This window comes from Nomia melanderi, chromosome 5, assembly GCF_051020985.1.
Source record: "Nomia melanderi isolate GNS246 chromosome 5, iyNomMela1, whole genome shotgun sequence".
NCBI lineage: Eukaryota > Metazoa > Arthropoda > Insecta > Hymenoptera > Halictidae > Nomia > Nomia melanderi.
In genome coordinates, this window is record NC_135003.1 from 11946349 (window position 1) to 11966020 (window position 19672).

Below are 19672 nucleotides of genomic sequence, written 5' to 3' on the forward strand. Positions count from 1 at the left end.
TTTGTGCGTGATAGCGAGTCGTGTGTTGGCCTTCGTGGCATTGAGTTGTATTTTTACGTGTTGTCCATATTGTTTCCTTATCTCATTAAATACATATATTTATTCCTAATTCTCTTTTTACCGAAGATCCACCTTTTCTATAATAATAGTAGCCCCACTATAAACTTGGGGGCTCGTCCGAGATCACTATAATATTGATAGTAGTAATTATTATTAAATTTAAGAAGATCACGAAGTTTTCGTTCGTATCTTTAAGACCAATAGGCGTCTCGTTAACCCTACACGTTGAAGAGCAGAAGATATGGGGAAAAGAGGGGGTTGAATACAGAAAATAAAAGCACATTATTCTTCGTTAACCACGTACATCTTGTAATCCGCCATTTTGTACGCTGCGTGGGCCAATATTTAGGCGGCGAGGGGATCATCCTGTACGTGATCAGACCACAGGACAGATTCGGTTGAAATTGAGAGGAATGGCTCGGTTATGGGAGGGACGTAAGATGAAAACGTAACTTGGGGACCTCGTTTCTTTTAATCTGTGATGAAAATAGTGTTGGATGACGTCCCACAGGTATAGGGATCAACACATTTCCTTCCAGCTAAATCTTCTCCATCAGTGTCTACTACCATACTCTATTTCATTATTATGAAACAACAAAAAAAGGACTGAAACAATAAAGAAAATTACCATTACGACTTCACGTAAATTTGATAAGAACGAAAGTCTAAGAAGAGAAATTTTGGAATAATACTTGCTACGTGAATCGTTCTGAAATGAACGCAATGTAATTTAGATAAATGTCATTAACGGAGCGTGGATAATTTTATTTTATTATAGTAATTGTGTGTTTCTCCAGATTCGCAAATCAGGACTGCAAACATTGAAATGTATATGAATATTTATGTTTTAACTGTTAATAATAGAGTGTTGCGTCCATGCAATGCTGTTTTTCAATAGATTGAGAAAATTAGTAACGGGAAATTGGAAAATTCCGTAAGAAAAATATATGTTACTGCGGATAGAAAATTATACGTACAATTTTTCAGGGTCAATGATGGTTAAAAGGTAATAACTTCTGATTTGTCCAACAGAAACAAGCTGAAGGTGGGGGTGTATTTTTCCATAAGAAAGGGTATTACATGCAAGAGATAAGAACCACTTTTCCAGCCACTTTTTTTCCTTTAATGTATACGCGTATTAAATTTACATTCACTTTAAGAACGACGTTTAAGGTTACAGACAATGCGCATTACCGTAATTCTAACCCCTATCGTAATTGGAGGGTGTCGAGAAGGAAAGTGGCTGAGTCCATTGTGCCTGACCCTTTTATGACACACTTTTACACCTTGAGTGCGAACTGAAACACCAAAAATGGCCGCGTGCTACGTCCTCTTAACGCAGAATTTCAAATAAACACGATTGCTTCTATCGACTACTCTGCCATTAATTTAACAATGTCTGGTATTCTAATTAGTACCATTTCCACGGACAGAAAATAATTACCGAAATTACATATGAAGCATCTAGAGAATTTCTCTGGCATAAATCTTGCGATTTCTGATATTCTAACGAACGCCATTTTCCCAAAAAGAACAATTACCAAAACTACGAAAGAAGCATCCAGAAAACTTAATTACTATACAAAAGAATATTTCTGTTCAAATGAGTTTGAATTTCTTGCTCAATACAGTGGTCATTTTCTTTTACTGTAATGGGTGTCTGGCTAATAACGGTATTTTATAATTGTGACATTTACAGAATAGGACCTATGAGATCATCCCATAAGTAACGTCTCCCATCTTGCTTCGTAAAGTATTTTTCAACGCCGTTTTGAAAGTGGCGTTAAACGATTAATCGAAAAACGAGGGAAAGGTCGTGCACAACGACGATCAGTGCATCGACGATGGAAAAGAACGCGAGTATTAATGTTTTATACTAGAAGTTAGCACAAAAAGATCGACATTAACTTATGGGTTGATCTGACACATTTTCCCATCGACCCCGTTATCTGAACAGCGGATGAAAAATTGACTGTTGATAGCGCACGGACTCAGCCGCGTTTCTCCGTGCGTCCGCCAATCCGCAAAATAGAACAACGACGAACGCGCCGTCGACAATGACGACACAGCTTCCGGTGGGAGTGATCTAGACAGCGAGATCGTCGTCAGTATCGAAGCCGTTTAATGATTAAATCTTTATATGTACATTGAATACGCGGCGGAGCAGGTGGATGCACATTATAGGTACAAGGAATACCTTGGAGCAACGTTACACGTCGGCCATCTTGGAAGATGTCCTTTTGTGTCTCTCACAAAAATAAAACGTCATATAATATCATATAATTATATATAAACGTTATCTTTCGAGTTTCTACAAAATTATAACGTAAACTTATTTTTAACTATTGGTAATCATTATTTTGTGCTTATTTGGCTTTCGAAATAATAAATTAAATATTCTTGGACAGTCTCCTTTCTTCAGTCGTTATGTACATTTGCAGTAATGTATGTTATAAAATCAGTCGAATGGTGTTATAAATTAATTGTTGGAGAATAGTATGGGTATTTGGAGATTGATTATAAATAAATATCAATAGTTGATTCTTTAAATGCCGAAGTGTCTTTGGAAGATGTCTTCGAAGTAAAGAAGGAGAAGGTTTAATTCAGGCTGAAGTTCATATTAATTGTAAGTCAAGTTGATGCTAAGTCCAAGTCAGTATCGTTTTTACTCTTTTGCGTTACATTTCGAAGGAAGAGCATTATCGCGTGTCTAATAAAACGTCTTGTCAACTAATCACAAATACCTCGCAGTAACTATAAAACTAAAGTGACTAGGATTAAATACAATAACTATAACTTAATAAACTGACTAGAATAAAATAAAGTGACTGAAATTAAATAAAGCGGCTAGACTTAAATGAAACGACTAGAATTGAATCAGCTGAACCGTAAAGAACAATCAGTATTCAGCACTACCCAGCAAAGTGAAACCAGAAGCCGAAGCCAAAATTAAATTCCAACGGGCAATATAGCTGAACCGCCACGCAAATGGTCTTAAATGGCCACAATAATAACCGGATCGCGGTTCTATACCGCTAAAAAGAAGAAGGGTCACGGTTGGAATGGAAGCGAAATCGAATCAATGAACAATAATCGAATAGATCGGCCGATGTAATAACGTTGCCCGTGAGAATGTTCAGGATCGAGTCACGACGTCCGATAGACATTGTGCGCGACTGTGGTAAGTGTTCAAAACCTCCTTGTGCAAGTCATGTCCATTATATACATATATATATATATTATATTGGATTATTATATTAATATATTCTATTATATTAATCTTAAGAGATTCCCAAACATTTCCAGACAAAGCACAAGCTAAAAAGTCAAGATCTTCTCATGTATTATTCACCCAATAAAATACGACACGAAGAAAATTAATTGCTAAGTTTATGGTAAACCGCTAAATTGATGGATTGCAGTCGAAGTGTTAAATCGATAGTTGGTTAATTAATGGCTGATCGTTTAACAGCTGATCGTTTAGCAGCTGGTCAATTAATACCTACTCAATTGGAAACTGAGAAGGGTAATCTTTTCTAATGGACACAGCTTACATGTAAAAGCTTCGAACACTTATCACAGCATTCCTGGCCATGAAAATTTCAAACAAATCGTATCTCGCGCGGCTCTTCGCGTTCTATTCGACACGGACATGTCCCCGATGATGCTCGCGATGGATCGTTCCCCTGTTTTATTCCTGTTTCACGCCGGCACGCTCCTCCAGGAAGTCCAAGGTGTTCCTGTGCTCGGTGTCCATGTTGCTCAACACGTTGCACAGACGGAGTAACCTCGCCTCGAATGGATGTAAGTTCTTGATCTCGTCGTTCAAGAGCAAATCCGAGCACATCGCTGTCACGTCGATTTCCATTGGATAGATCTGCGAGCTCCGGCCGAATCTGTTGGACACACTCACTTCGAAACCTGCTCTCCTTGAGGTCTGAGCGGAATTTTAGGGGATAGTCTCGGTGGTTGCTCGAGAATCCACGAAATGTAAAGGTCTTCGGGCTTATATTAAGATTGAGATTAATGAAACTTGTAATCTGGATGAATCCGAGTTTATTCGTAATCCCACTGCTTATCATTTTGCTCGTTAATTAGTATTGAATAATGAGGAAGTTAGGAAGATTGGGAAATTACACCATGAAGCAAACAATTCTAGAGTAGAGTAATTGTTAAACTGTAAATTAAGAGCGTTTCCTTGCAGTGAAGAATCGTTGGAATATAATTTACATTATGATACGAACTTACTTGTAGATCTAATGTTCGAAGATTGTCATTGCAAAAGTGAATACTTCGAAATCGTCCGTTAATTTGTTGGTTGATTACGTTTCTATATAATTATTAATTCTAACTGATTTATATCGTAGCTAATTCATTCTTGTTCCAGGTAATTAATTTGCATTCCAGATATTTCATTTTTATTCTACACGAGTAATTTCTATTCTGCATAATTAATTTTTATTCTAGGCAATTGATTTCTTCAAGGTGATTAATGTGTATTCTAAATAATGAATTGCTATTCGAAATGATTCATTCTTATCCCAAGTAATCAGGAATCAATTAATTTCTATGTAATCAACGCACTCACCTGATGAAATTCAGGTCGTTCCTTCCACGCTTGTAGTCTCTGTCACCGGTGACCGCCTTGTAGCCGGACCTGCCGAACCTGATCGTGATGTCCGGCGACTTCCAGCGCGGATATCTGCTCACCGGCGAGTTCCCGTCTACCTCATCGTTGAGCGTGTTCTCAACGTGTCCGTCCGGGTCGCTACGGCCGAATCTGATGAACGACGATCCCTTGTTGCTCCGTCTTTCCTTCGAATCCGGATCATCCGGCCTACTGTCGACGCTGTGCCTCTTGAACACGTACTCGAAGTCACTGGGAACAACGTCCTTGAAGATCCTCAAGCTGCCGTCGGCCTTCAGCGGCGTCAGTATCGACGACGACACCAGCAAGCAGTTGCAGAGGAACGGCAACACGTACAGCGATACGGTCTGCCCAACAGAAATCGATTGCAAAACGATCAACGAATGCTGACCGCAGAAATTTCGACAGTTCGATGAACATGCTTGACCCTTTAAGGACGAACGCCGCCATTTTCGAGACATCAGACTTTCATATCCAAGATACGAAGTTGGCAATATATAACTTAATTGCTTCAGTATCAAAAGATCGATATATAGTTCTCCTTCTCCCTACCGTGTATGAGTTCGATGCATAATTTACCTTCGTGTGTTGAAGCTCTTGAATATTTAACACTAGAACTACCGATCACTTAAACTGACTTTTACTAATTTCTTTATTACTGAATTAGTTAATAATTTTTCGTAGAAGTATCTGTACTTTTTCAATAACTGTACAACAAGAAATCAAGAATAGGTCATTTTGATCCATCTAGTGTTAGTTCTAGTGTTAAAAAGGATCTTCGACCGCGAAAGGGTTAACACGTTGACTGCGACTAGAATTTCTAGAATTTTGTGCAGCAAGATTTTTTCGTAACGATGGAAAATGGTATTGGAAGTAATTATTAATGATTCGGTATCGCAGTACTTGTTGTGTGGTGAATAATAATAAATAAATAATTTAATAAAAATAAATAGATATTGTAATATTTAATATAAATGCATATATTATATATTTATTTATCTATTAAATATTTATTAAAGCCTGTTTGTCGAGTGTATTGAGTAAAAGAAGAACTGCATCTACGTCTAATCTAAAATAAATAAGAGAAGCGAGGATCGATTACTATAATAAGGTGTCATGTTGTTCGCGTAATCGGTGAATCACTGATAACATCGATGTTATGTAAGATCACAGAATGCAAAAGCTTTCATTGAATCGAGAGCACAATGCCGATCAGTTGTCAGGATATTTTTCGTTCGGTGTTTATTGCCCGTAGGTGGATAAAAAGGGAAAATGTCCGTCAATTGGGAGTTATATCTGCGAGAGATCCGTAAACGGGACAAATTACCTCTGTTGTGCAGCAACCGGGCGAGAACAAAGCGAACACCTGTTGTACCTGTGAGACCCGGTGATTTATTTGTCGACAGTTAGAAAAGAAGAATCGTCGATTGTTAAACATTCTATTCGAGATCATTGGGATAACATTAAACGAAATGTTGAAAGCAAGGTAATAGAATCTGTATCTAGTCTTCAAAGTTTTATGCAAATGATTCAATTATTTCATTATTTCATTATTGAACACTAAATTTTCCTGTATTTATTGGACACTTTAACAATTGTTTCTAGAAAAATAAATGTTTGCTCATACAGATCCTAGGAATTAGAGCTTCAAGAACAGAAGACAGATAATAGCGTACCGTAAGTGATGTATTAAGTAATAATTAATAATATAAATAATCAATCATTGTTTCTATTTGTCTTTGCTGCGAAATAATAAGTGTCACGTAGAACGGTTGTGTCGAACAACACAATCTTCTTCTTCTATATCATTCAACGACACGATATACAATAGAATCTCTAATAACACAATTGAAACATTACTGAAAAATAACTGTGAAGGTGACATTCTTCATAAAAGAGTAATACAAGCGAAGACAGAAGTTGAACTAGTGCCAGAAGAGGGAGTTTAACGCGAGATAAACGTGAAATCCCATAACACGGAATTTTTTAATCGCGTTATATTGGGCTCTACTGTATAATTTCATTTTTCGCTAAGAAAGCTGCGAAATATTAAACACTATAAAAAATCCTTGACCAGAAGGGATGAGAGACGAGAAGCGGCCCAAGGTCGCGGCGAAGATTCGCGCGGATTATCGGTTGCAGCTAGGGATACGGTACGCCTCGCGATAAATAATATCAGTCAGTTATTAGCTATCTTAGCAGGATGTTTAGTAATATCTGGGTTATACCGAGCAAGATTAATACGTTGCCTTGCGTTACGTTAATTAACCGACCGGTGCGCGTACATCCTTCATAACAGTGTCGCGTCGCCTACGAACCTGCCCACCTCAGTTTCCGTTAAAACGCTACACATTTATGGCCGACCCGTGCAAAAAACCGTATTAATGGCGGCGAATAGACGAGAAACGAACGACACGGCTCGTTATTATTATTTATTTACACCGAGCGCCACTTTGCCTGGAAAAAAAGTTGGAAACCCGATACGAACGTGCTGATCTTATTTAGAATACCTTGATCCTCGATTTAGAACGTTTTTATTGAAAATATTCGTATTTTATGTATTTTAATAGTTGTTTATGCAATTATTAACGCTAAAGTTACCCCGCAGGTTAAAATGATCAATTCCTGACTTCTTCTCTTTCCAATTATTGGGAGGACAACGTAATTCTTCTCTGAGATATTACCGAAGAAACTGATTCAGCGTTACGCAAACACGAAATCTCATTAGATGCGCTCTGAGAGTTTCTATAGAAAAATTTGGAGAAGTTAATTTGGCTGTTCGGTAGTTTTAGCGTTAAAGAATAGTATTTTAGTGGTAAATTTATAGGAATTTTCTGCAGAAGAACTATAGAAATGATCGATAATAGCAAACGAGCAAAGGAAAGATAATTGTCATTCTTTTCTTAATATTCCACAAGAACCTGATACTAACATTTTAATTGTAGAGTTTAGTACGTGTTGTATATAGCAAATTGCGGTACGACGGCAAAGGAAAATGGTCCACATAAAGTTTAATTGAAAGGAACCGGATACCAATCGTGGAAACAGAGGAATCTTCGAGTCGTCGGAGAACAAAGAAATTTAATTGACGAAACACAAAATCTCGCTGGTATCAACACAAATTACATCGAATAGTGCATGAAATTCATACAATTTCTAGCTACACATATTCCTGAGTATACACAAACCACAAAAAAGGAAAAAATATTAATAGAATTCACTACAATTAATATCAATCTTCAATGCATCTATCTTTTATCCAATGAAACTCCCAACGTTTCCAACAACCTTTCGCCTAATTTCCTTTATCATGTCGAGTAACAGTTAATAAATTTCTGAAACACATCGAAAACGATTTTCCAAAGTATACCAAACGTCGATCAACGCGAAACTTTCCAGCCGGAGGCCAGGTCGTATGCCATTCACGCAATTAAGAGGAAAAAATTGACTTTGTAAACCGTGTTACCCAAGCGGCGTCGCCTGCGGCCTCTTAATAGCAAAATTTTCTTCGAAGAAACTTGCAAAAAGCCGGTGGCCGTAGAATTTTAAATATTTCCGTGAAGACAAGCGGACGATAGCACGCGGAACGAAACGCGATTAATTTGATCCTGGATAGAAATGGACAGTCACGCGAACGAATTCCAGCTGAAACCAATTCGACTCGTTGGTTTCCGGACGTTCCCGCGTTTTGCGGAAGATGCAGTCAAATAAAATCCGGTTTAATCCCTTCGGTGATGGCCGATAATGATTCCATATCCTTCTTTGCTCAACAAGTGCTTTCGTTTTCGCGAATTAACCCCTTTTCCTATCATATCGAGTCGGACTCACGATGAAAGTGTTCAACCGAATTCGATAAATCTAAATGTTATTCATTTATTTTTTGTATGAATGAAACATTACTTGTTTATTATCAATCTTCGACGTTTATAGTGAACGTAGACCGCAAATTTGTTCCTCTTTCTACAGAATTATTAATAATAATGTAGTTTTATCGAGCACAATTGCGAAAGAAATCAAGGGATTAACGTATAAAAATGCGAATTCGCGTGTTTAAATGGAACATCTTGATAACGCTCTGTGAAGTGACATTATCTCGAAGCATCATCGTTCCCTTTTCCTTCTTCTTGAGTTAATGTTAATGGCAATTAGGAGCGATATAATTTAAGTAACTTTTCTTCGGCCCCGAGAGAGGATACTCTCTCTAAAGGGAATTAACCGCTGCCAGACGAAATTAGCATCGCGAGCGATTACATTTGAATAGAGAACAAAACTGAGATAAAAGAGTTGTTCCCGCAAAAGGGAATTGATTATGTATGATTTAACTATGTGATATGATACATGGAGTTTTGAAATATTGGAATATTATTTGGAAAATGTGCAATTGTTCGATTTCATTTGCTTTGTTCTTTATTGGAAATGAGAATGAATCTTTTTGAATTTTCTTTTGTTAAATGAATTATTATTACCCACGCGATTCTCGCGGTTTTTTCTCGTGCCCATAATAGATTCTTGCGGGACGCATAAATTCTAATTAAAGAAGTTACATGCAGAATTAACCTCGTGTTTTACTAGTTTAATGTAATTGTGAGAAATATTTATTCGAGAAGCGAGTGGCGAGTTAAAGGTTGCGAAATATGGGATCGTGGATCTTGATTAAACCCCGAGAATGTCTACGTTTGCAATAGATATTAATGTTGAGCGGTTTTGTTCAAGAAAGCACTGAAAAGGGAAAGATATCAGTGATCAAGCTGCAGGATTCACGAAACAATCGTGTGAAAAGGTTAAATTGTGGGATATCGCTGCATACGATTGAAAGGAAAAAAAAATGTAAATTCTAAGGTGCACAGAACAATAAAAATTAACAGTAAGCGCTTAGCATATCGTAAGTTTCGATGAAGTGGACCTACAGAATTACAAAAATAAACCAAAGTTGTTATTCGAATTCAAACTCGCGCGAAAATTAAATGAAATGTTAAAAATAGAAGAAACAGGGGTTGAAACGAACAAAAAATGGAACAACACGCAATACCTCGCAATGCACTCACTATGTCGCGAATGCTGAAGATGGGTGTGTGACCTAAACTAGACCGAATACCAGAACCAAACTCAATGAACATAAGACGTAAAAAAATCAAATTTACAAGGCAAAGGACATCTAAGTGTTCACAAGAATGAAAAGCAGCGAGAAGAAACGCACAATATCCCGCGAAGCACTCACTGCGTCGTAACTATAATATTAGGCGTGTGTACGAATCAAACTACAGAAACAAAACAAAGCACATTAACGTAAAAACAGGAGTAAAAACAAAGTGTAAACGCCGGAGAACGTAACACACAAGGATTCACGAGAAGAGAAGGAATAAAAAGGGAAACGCACAATGTCTCGAACCGAGACTCCAGAAACAAACCAAATCAACATCAAATTAAACACAACATATAATTTAAAAGAGAAAGGAGAAAACATACGAGTGTTCTCAAAAAGAAGGGAAAGAATCAAGAGAAAAACGCACGTTGTCTCGCGAAGCACTCACACGTCACGGGAGTTAGACGTGAATACCTACCGAACTCCAGAAACAAACCAAATTAACATCGAATTAGGAACAATGTATAATGTAAAAAAACAAAGAAGAAAGTCAACGGGGAAAAGAGAACGCACGATATCTCGCGGACCACTCACCATGTCGTAAGTGTCGGTGGTGCGTGCGGGCGACTGCCGGGGGTGTCCGGATCTCGAGTTCTTCTCGCGGGTTCCGTTCACGGAAAGAAGAGGGTAAAAAAGGAAGGATGAATCGCACGTACGACGTCGCGGGCGCCGCTCGACGCTGGCTGCCTGTTGCTGGTGGAACGAGTGTGTCCGGGGTTAGAGATGACACCCTTTATATAGGAGCATCCTCGCCGCATCCCCGTGCCTCTCCGGCCTGTGAGACAGAGAAACGGGATAGCCTCACCTGAGTTATGATTGGCCGAGCGTACAACACGATACCTCTACATTATTTTGATTCAATTACACCACCGACTACCGACCTACGTAATCTCCTTCATTATTTATGACCGTCCGACGAATAATAATCATCATCGGCACGAACGAAACACGCCGGCGGCGCCTTTCGGCAAAGTCTTGGCCACCCCGACCGCGACCTTCCACGACGACGACATCCTCTTCGCGACACGCTGGACCACGAGAATGATCTCGTCGAACGGGGCTGTTCGAACCATTTTTTCCAGAGGAAATGCAATTTGGCGACTTTTCTTCGTTCTCGACGCATTCGCGATCGTATACCTTTTGCCAAAGTCTATAGCTGAGTGGGTTTATTGCAACCTCGCGTGGATTTATTGTAATCATTAATCGTTGTGATCAGATCGTTACCATCTGTCTGCATCTGTTGCACGATTAAATATTACTAATATTCGTAAATGTAATTGTGATTATGGAATGTAAGATCTTAGCTATGTAATTCGGCAGTGTCCCTTGTTAGACACTCAATAAATTGAACAAATACAAACTATATCTACTGTTAAATATTGGATCGCTGTTCTACGTTGTATGAATGTGTTAATGTTTAACCCTTATGTTTGCTACTGAGTGGCCAACTTTTTCTTTGTCGTGGTAGCGCAGTTAATCTTCAATTTTCGAAATGGAATCGTTTTTGCATCATTCGAGAAGATGTTATCAAAATGATGAAAATGAAGCGATAACCTCCGATTGGTCCAGGTCCGACCTCGAGGTCCGATCTTGCCGATTAATTGATGAGAGTCCTCCTGAGCAATGTTCACCTTTAAGATAAGGGATGAAGAGAGATTTTTGGATTGTCTCTGGATAAATCACCGATACTGGATAAATGTCTAATGTCTTCATAAATATTTCACCAGTATTTTAGTGGAATAAAAAACGATTCTTTATTGAAATTTGAAAACAAGATTCCGATCTTTGTCAGTAGTAAGACTGTCGAGGATGAGAACGACAGCTTTCAGAGAACTCTTTGGAGCACCACGGGATTTAGATAAATATTAGTACACGGAAGCCGGCCATGTTTGTTTTTAATCACTTGTTTTCTATTTGTTTTCCATTCGTAACGTCCCCGTCCCCGTTTATTACTGCCACTTCCGCGAGATTCCGGCGACACGCTCGGACATCCTTGGCTGGATTCGCAGTCAGCGGTAGTACAATGAAGCGTGTGCATAATTCCTGATGAGATAACGTATTTTTAAAGCAACGATATTTAAGGATCGATGCTAGAGCTATAGCATTTTATTTATAATTTTGTCCAATCTTAACCTTGATTTTTGCTCTATCTGAATGCTCGAGTTAACCCCTTGCCCTATGATTTCTTTCTCAACTGTAAGCAATCCAACTACATTTTCATTAATAATTATTGGAAAAACAAGAAACAATCTAGGCATATTCTATAGTTACGTTTGCTTATTCAATTTTGTTTAACCTTCATTCGACGAACAGTGAAATGATAATTTCATCGACAGTTTCATCCGTTAACCAGTTAACTGTAGTATTTAGTTAAATCTCTCGTGGGGTGTGTAACAAAATCAACTAATGGCACACGTCGAACGGAGGACAAATATCGTCAATATATATTAAAGCAAAATGAAAAAGAATTACATGATTATTTGAAAACATAAATAATTGAAGCCATGAATTCCAAAACAGCACAAGTCAACCAATCAAAATTTCGAGAAAATTAATCTTTCTTTTCATCTTCGTTTATTCATTCATTATCTATGTTAGTTCTTGCTGCGAGCATTGACTACACCTACATCTTTATTGTATGTACATTTTTAAGGTCGTCAGATAGATTTGAATCAACTGAAAACAATTACGGTAACAACTCGTATAGATAACGTTGAAAAGTGGACTCGTGCTGTTTTAAAATGTACGGTTTTAACTAGTTTCCAAACACATTTGTATCAATTCGAATTGTGAAACAACAGAGACACTCATCGAATTCAGATAACTCTGCAATTTACCGCAATGATCATTGATAACCGACACTACTAAATTACTTGGAAACGATTATAATATGTAAGATAACTGATGTTAAATGCAAATGTTTAATTACGTAAGTTAGTAATAGTATAATGTAAAGATTGTGATACAAATAATTAATAACTGTTCCTACCTATCTTTGCTACGAAAGAGTAAATGTAATTCATCATTAACAGCGACCAGATCAGTGTAACTGGTGTTTCGAACAATTTAGAATTTTTAAATGGTCGAAAATAACCACGTGTAAAAAAAATAGTATCCCAACGGAAAAATTACTTCTGATTCGTGGAAAAATGGCGTTGAACCTAATAAACGTCGAGACACTCGAGAGAAAGTCGCACCTGTGCATTTCTTCGTCGAGTGAAATACAAAGGTGTCTCTGTGGGAATAAAAGATGATTTTCTATGGAGAGATAAACCGAAAAATATATAAAATAAATTATTTTCACGCTCAGTTTCACTTTCTGGGGTCTCTCATAATCTTCTCATTCGTATCACCAGTGCCTGGCCATAACTCGTCGTTTCCACTTGGACGGAAAATTAACAATCGATCCACTGATTCGCAACTTATTGATCAAACTCAATAATGAAAATCAAAGAGAGAAATTATTTGATAAACTTAGGCTAATTCTTTAACGATTTTGTTAAATTAAAACTGTAAAAATCATTTTATTCGTTTTTATTATATATATTGGGTCATCCCATAAATAATATGATTTTTTACGCGAAAACCACGTTATTTACGAGACGATCTAATGCCATGAACGAAAACGAACTTCCTGATATGACAACCGCAGACAGTTACTGTGTATAATGATTGACAAACTGTTTAACTATTATCTTTCTTTTTTAAGCAAGCAGATACATATTCTACAAACGTTAAAAGTCCAACTTTAAATTCACGTCATATATTTTTCGAAACGTCGCAAGGTAAAATATTATAAAGTTTTAACTAAACTATGTCTTGTTCTACGACTTCTTTTAGCATTGTACCTTATAAAGCTACTTTATTCATTTTTATTCATAAAAAGAGAAAGCTTTGATATTTATTCTGTGTCCATCTTTATTCTGAAGATCACCAATTGATAATAGAAAAGTAAAGTTTGGTTCATATTAAAACAAAAAGGTAAATAACGTTTAGATTTGTCAAATTTAGTTCATTTAATTTCACGAGTGAGTCCTGCTATTTCATTTATTATTGTCATTTATCCTGACGCACCCAGTAAAATCTTTTGTGAATGGGGGACGAAATGCAACAGGTAGAGACACTTGTTTTCTAGAGTTGAATCTGGGTCACCAGTTTCCCATCGTGAGACAACGATCACGGCACAGGTGGAATAATTTTGTTTGTCATCCGCGTGCAGCGTATTTAGTAGCGGTTTCCAATACCTTGAACTAGGAGTATGCGCTACATTATTTCTCTTTCCTCTATATCTGATTCTCCACAGGAAAAGATAAATTTCCATCTAGTTCCCTCCCGATTCTGTGTATTAACACTAGAACTACCGAGCAGTAAAATTGGCCTTTTTTCAATTCTTTTATAGAAATTTTTATGGATTGCTCGAATAGCAATCGGCGTTAATAATCCAATATATTAATAGTAACAAAACTGTTCTATAAAATGTTGTGCAGGTTTATTAAGATTTCAGTCTGTATGTTATCCAATCAACTACTTTAATAATTTCTCAAGAAAACCTTTATGTCTCTCCAATAATTGCAAAAGAAGAAATCAGGAATGGGTCATCTGGTGGTTCTAGTGTTAAAGCAGGAAAACGTTGATAAACGTTTATGTCGATTCTGATTGATGCAATTACATGAAGACGTATAATCCCTATAATTTCCAAGATCTAAACGAACGAACATCAATTTTTCTAGGAACAATAGAATAAACCGTACAATAAACGTCCGTAAACCTAATGTTAAATAACCAGGGAAAAGTTGAAAATTTCTTTGTCCATTTTTTCGCGAGACGTGACCAGGCCCGAGCCTCTTCTCTATTCGTACATAGTATTGTTCTCTCAATAAAAGAGCCCGGAAGTCGTTTGTTACCCTCCTTCGCGCGCCCCGTTGCGACGAGTAGGCGGAAAAAAAAATTCGTCGGACAAGCTATGCGAAAATGAAACGCGGGGAATGTAACGACGAATTTCCCAGCGTCGCCGAGGTACTACGGTATTAAAATAACCGTCGTATTTGTTGCATAACTCGGTGACAATGGTACTCGTTCGAATTCGAGATAGATACACGAACCTTCACCGGTGACGATGACATAAACCGTATAAGAATGATTTCTTAACGAAAATTCTCGTTTCCCGATCGAATGTGTGTTAACAAACTAGATTATACATTATATTGTACATTAATTACAAAAATAATTATCGCAGTTTTAATAGACATATATTAAAATATTTTTACACCACTAAAATACTCCGTTTTATAGGAAACTTATAGCAAAAATTGCCCGATGCGAATGTAAGAAACGATGCGATGCAAGGGTACAATAAATCTTCTAATACAAGCATTTACAAAAATATTAAGTATCAAATTTTTATTCCAAATACGTATCATTTTATTATACATTATTATATTCCACAATATTTAAAATAAGCTATTTCCAACATACAATAATGTTTAATCATTCATTGTAATATAACATTAATAAGATTGAACAAATGAAAAAGAATCTAAATAGTTACGATTTGATATTAATTTGTGAAATTAATTTTACGTGGACTGTGAAGATTGAAAAAGACTTATGAAATAGAGTAATTAATAATCCCCTTTCAAACATTTCAGAATACGACACATTTATTAAATGTTCGACAAATACATAACGAGAGCTTGATGTTTCAAACAATTTTTAATGCTGTTCAACCTACGCATCGCGTTACTCCGTGAACATTGGCTAACTTTTATTCACGATGTCTCCCTTGTTGCGTAGTAGTACACGTAGGTGTATGCGCCGCAGAAAAGTAGAACAATATAGTACGACCTTATCTTGAAAAATGTTTGGTCTCCAGAAGTCGCCAAGGACCATTGTGTACGCTTTGTGTACGCAGGAGCCGAACTGACATCCTTGAAAGGATATAATCCGGTGTTAATCCGATGAACCGGCCAAAGGGTGTCCTAGACATCCTGTTGAATCGCAGAACATTCGAATGGTGATCCATGGATCACATTGATGAGAATATATTCAAGATCTTTCAACCACGATTTCGGAACCTATTTTTTCCTTTTGTAAACATCTTGAAAATATTCTTTTCACTATCATTTAGTACGGAACAAGCAATTTGTTTTAAACCGTGGTTTATAGATTATGTACATAACAATAAGAGTTAATTGATAAAGTGCTCGGTAAGATAAGAACGCTTTTTATAGTTTTTTTTACATTTTATATTCATATTTTAATTATACATTTTGTATTTTTTAAATATAACTTTAGTTCTTTATAATATAGTTAGCTTTTTTAGGACTTTGAGGATATAGCACAAATAACAGTCACAGGATAATGAAGGTTGTCAAATAAAGAACGAACACAGCGTTTATGCAAAAGAGAATTGTATTTAGGTGTTTCAAGAATTCTCGACTCCACAATAGGCGCTTCTCTCAAGAAAAATACCACTAAGATCAAACGAAAAATCGTGTTCTTTTGATATCAAAATATCCACGTGCACGGAGATTCCACGGATAAATTATTATGTACACGGAATGTCGGCATATCGGCAGCAATGATAAATGCAATAATTTTATTCCAAGTCTCTTTCGCCATTTAATTTCATGTCATGAACGAAACAGGATTTGCCCCCAGGAGCATCGGTATTTCTAAACTTTCTTCTTCCAGCTGTACGAATAAAGGGTACGGAAAAAACGATGCGAGCGAAATTTTAAAAAATCTACTAAAATGTTATTAACATTTATCTTAGATATTTAAGAATATTAAATTTGTACTCGTGACGTTGAACGTAACATTTTGTTTCACTGAAGTCGGGCAATTAAATAATTTTTCTTCGTGCACCCTTTGAAAGTACTTAACATTTACAAATAATTAAATAATAAAAAGCCTCACGATTCTAAGAAAAAAGTAGAAATACTCCGCTTCCGTCTATAACTATTCTTTGCTTTCTTTTCTGTTCTACATTTCGCGATAAAATAATCGTTCTATTTTATAAAATTAAAGTAATCCATTCTTACAGCGTTCGGTGGAATCCTCTTCTCTTGATGCTCGTGAGAACGTCTTTAAGTTAAGCTACCTAAGTTCCTTCTTACAGACACTCATTTAAAATTGATTTATAAGCATTACTTGTATTATACAAGCACCATGTCCCTTCCTTTTATTATTTCACTAACACGCAACCACTTATAAAATAGTATCTGTAAATTGTTTTAGGTTCAGTCTTTATAAGTCTTCTTAAATATCTATTTCTTGTTTCATTTCTTTCATATTCTCTCTTTTCTGTTTGAAGTACAAAAAAGTTACACAAATAAGAATAACAATTCCAGTTATTTCCCGTATCGTTGCTCGCATTTATTGTACTTCTTCAGCAAATACATGAAGTCCTTAACTGATAGGCTATAGTGTACAGGTAACGTACTAGAAACAAAAAAGAAATAACGTTTAATGATTAATACTGTTTACGACCGAATTTACATTAGTAAGTTCCATTCATTAAAACTTACAAAAATTCCGTTATTCGCGTTTGCCATGGCAAAACACCATACGTACAACAAACGCGGCCATAGATTAATCCTATATCGGGATCAGGTAGGTCCCGTGAATTTAATTTCTCATTAAGCAAATCTGCATTTATCTCTTCGGATTTAATTGTTCCTGTGACAACTGCTTCAGCCAAATTCTTTGTTAATGTAACTATTTCTGTTTTTCCATCCAAAGCACATAACAAGGTTACTCGTGTCTTCAATTTAGAACCTGCAAGTTGAAAATACAGATCAGTAACTGTAACATCAGAGTTTTCATGAAACTGTTCTCAAGGAACCATACCAGTCATTCCATTTTGTTTAAATGCCCTTTTCGGTTTACTCCAACTGATATGATCTACTAAATCAGGCCTTCTTTTTTCAATTTCATGTTTCAAAAAACTCTCGTTCTTCACAAGGAAACCTGCAATGCATACAACAATTATATGAAATATAAAACTGAGTAATAATTACATACACTTTTTGCATAATTTACTTTTATTGGTATAATAATATTGACTTGAATTCAATTTAATATTTTAGTTTAATTATTTCTTATTAATTTAAATGTATTTGCCAATAGATAAATTATAAATATAATACATTAATAGTTTATTCCGCATGACAAGATATAACACATGTGTATATTCTATTTGTCCTTGGCTCTATGGAATAAAACACATGTGTAACGTTACATCATTAGACTATAGATAATTTTCTTTTATATTAGTAATAAAAAAACTAAGTACTAACATATAAACTATTTCAAATAGATATGCAGTATTACTAAATTTTCACTCTTTATCTTAAATAATGCATTTTATAAGAGCTCTATATATTTGCATTTCTGTACTTTGTAGTTTCATCTTTACTTCAATTTAATAACATGTAGTAGTCTCAGAGAATGAATACTCACATAAATATAATTTTCCATCAATATGTAACAATAAGTGCCATTAGATTAAAAGATATTCTAAAGTGTACATAGATAACAATGTGAAAAAGTGAACAAAACTTGTCACAAGATACGAATATTATTATCAAAAGTTTAAGGTTAGAAAGAATATATTAAAGAGATAAGCATTTGCAGCAGCATATACAACAAAGTACACAACTTATTCTACAGAATACGTTACAAAAAGTAACTCAAAGTATTAATTTCTATAAATCATAAATATTAATACATTTAAAGAGAATGTTATGTCATGAAACATTTTAAAACATTTTAATAGAGTTACTAAATTCTTATGGAATAAGCATCAAATACTCCATAAGCGTTTTCTATTTCCACGCTTCAAGTATCTGCTCGATACCTTGAGCCACTAATTTTTGAGCTCCCGACAGAACATATAATAGTTTTGTGCCTGAATAGATAATGTAATGACTGATAGTGAAAACACATTATAATACAAAACCTGTTTAACATAGATATGTCTTGCTAATGCGTTCCACAACTAATTTCAAAAACTTCTTCAAGATAATACAGACGTACTGCTATAAACTGAAAACCTTGCATTGTATTTCAAAAAAAAATATCGATAATAAATGTTTGAAAAAAATATGAAGTTTACCATTGATGTCAAAGAAACTGACATAGGGTATACCGAGGGTAATGCACCAGCTGATTATCCGCACGCAATCTAATATAGTGTCCTCTTTCGCGCCGAAAATAATCAGAATGTGCCTTGGCAGCTTTTTCGTTCTACTCGCGGTGCGCACCAGCCACTCCACCTCTGTCATCAAATTCTCACCGTACCAAATTTCGGTGCACTTACGATAAAGTAACATATACCAGTTATGAACCGCGGTGATTAAGTTGTAAAGAAAATGTGTAAGTATCAATAACGCACGAAATACCGTAAACATAATGTCCTCCTGTGACCGTCACTAATCTATGTAACATAATCACAAGGAACTGACAATGTAGAGAAGACTTTTCAAAACCGCCGGGAGAACGTCACGAGGAATCTTGTGCAGCTAACCACTGACCCGACTAGCAGACAGTCGTCTCACGTGCACAGTGCCTACGTTAGTGACGTACACCGCTACTAAATACACAATACCACTTGTCCATCCCCACTCTTGCTTCATAGCTAAACTACGAAAAAACGGGAGTCCCACCTATAGAACGAGGTTCCGTGGCCCGGTCTATATCGTCACGCTACGTGGTCGCTCCCGTGGTAATTAACCAAGCTGATCACCATATCGATTTCGAAACTGATAATGACACTAATCAAAAAATTATAAATAGGAATATGATATTAGGAAAAAACT

General features: G+C 36.2%; 2 protein-coding genes and 1 long non-coding RNA gene across 5 annotated transcripts; 1 reads left to right on the forward strand and 2 right to left on the reverse strand.

Annotated features, from left to right (window-relative positions):
- Window positions 1-2165: 2165 nt before the first annotated feature.
- LOC116424586 (FMRFamide-related peptides) lies at window positions 2166-10551 on the reverse strand. Its single transcript, XM_031971181.2, has 3 exons — window positions 10386-10551; window positions 4649-5055; window positions 2166-3956 (listed from the first exon to the last, which is right to left on the reverse strand). Exons 1-3 carry the CDS (start codon window positions 10386-10388, stop codon window positions 3752-3754), a joined length of 615 nt encoding a protein of 204 aa, XP_031827041.1. The 5' UTR covers window positions 10389-10551; the 3' UTR covers window positions 2166-3751.
- On the forward strand, window positions 5881-8185 carry LOC116424591 (uncharacterized). The gene is made up of 3 exons (XR_004234499.2): window positions 5881-6194; window positions 6314-6385; window positions 7654-8185. It is a non-coding gene; the product is annotated as an uncharacterized LOC116424591 (long non-coding RNA).
- A 5693-nt stretch (window positions 10552-16244) lies between the features above and the next one.
- Tango14 (transport and golgi organization 14) lies at window positions 16245-19456 on the reverse strand. Of its 3 annotated transcripts, XM_031971518.2 has the most exons (5): window positions 19256-19435; window positions 18970-19168; window positions 17703-17822; window positions 17381-17630; window positions 16245-17294 (listed from the first exon to the last, which is right to left on the reverse strand). In XM_031971518.2, exons 1-5 carry the CDS (start codon window positions 19262-19264, stop codon window positions 17204-17206), a joined length of 669 nt encoding a protein of 222 aa, XP_031827378.1. In that variant the 5' UTR covers window positions 19265-19435; the 3' UTR covers window positions 16245-17203. The 3 variants fall into 3 exon arrangements, with proteins under 3 accessions (XP_031827378.1, XP_031827388.1, XP_031827370.1); XM_031971528.2 differs by lacking the exon at window positions 18970-19168 and having other exon boundaries at window positions 19256-19456; XM_031971510.2 differs by having other exon boundaries at window positions 18970-19433.
- Between the last annotated feature and the right edge of the window lie 216 nt (window positions 19457-19672).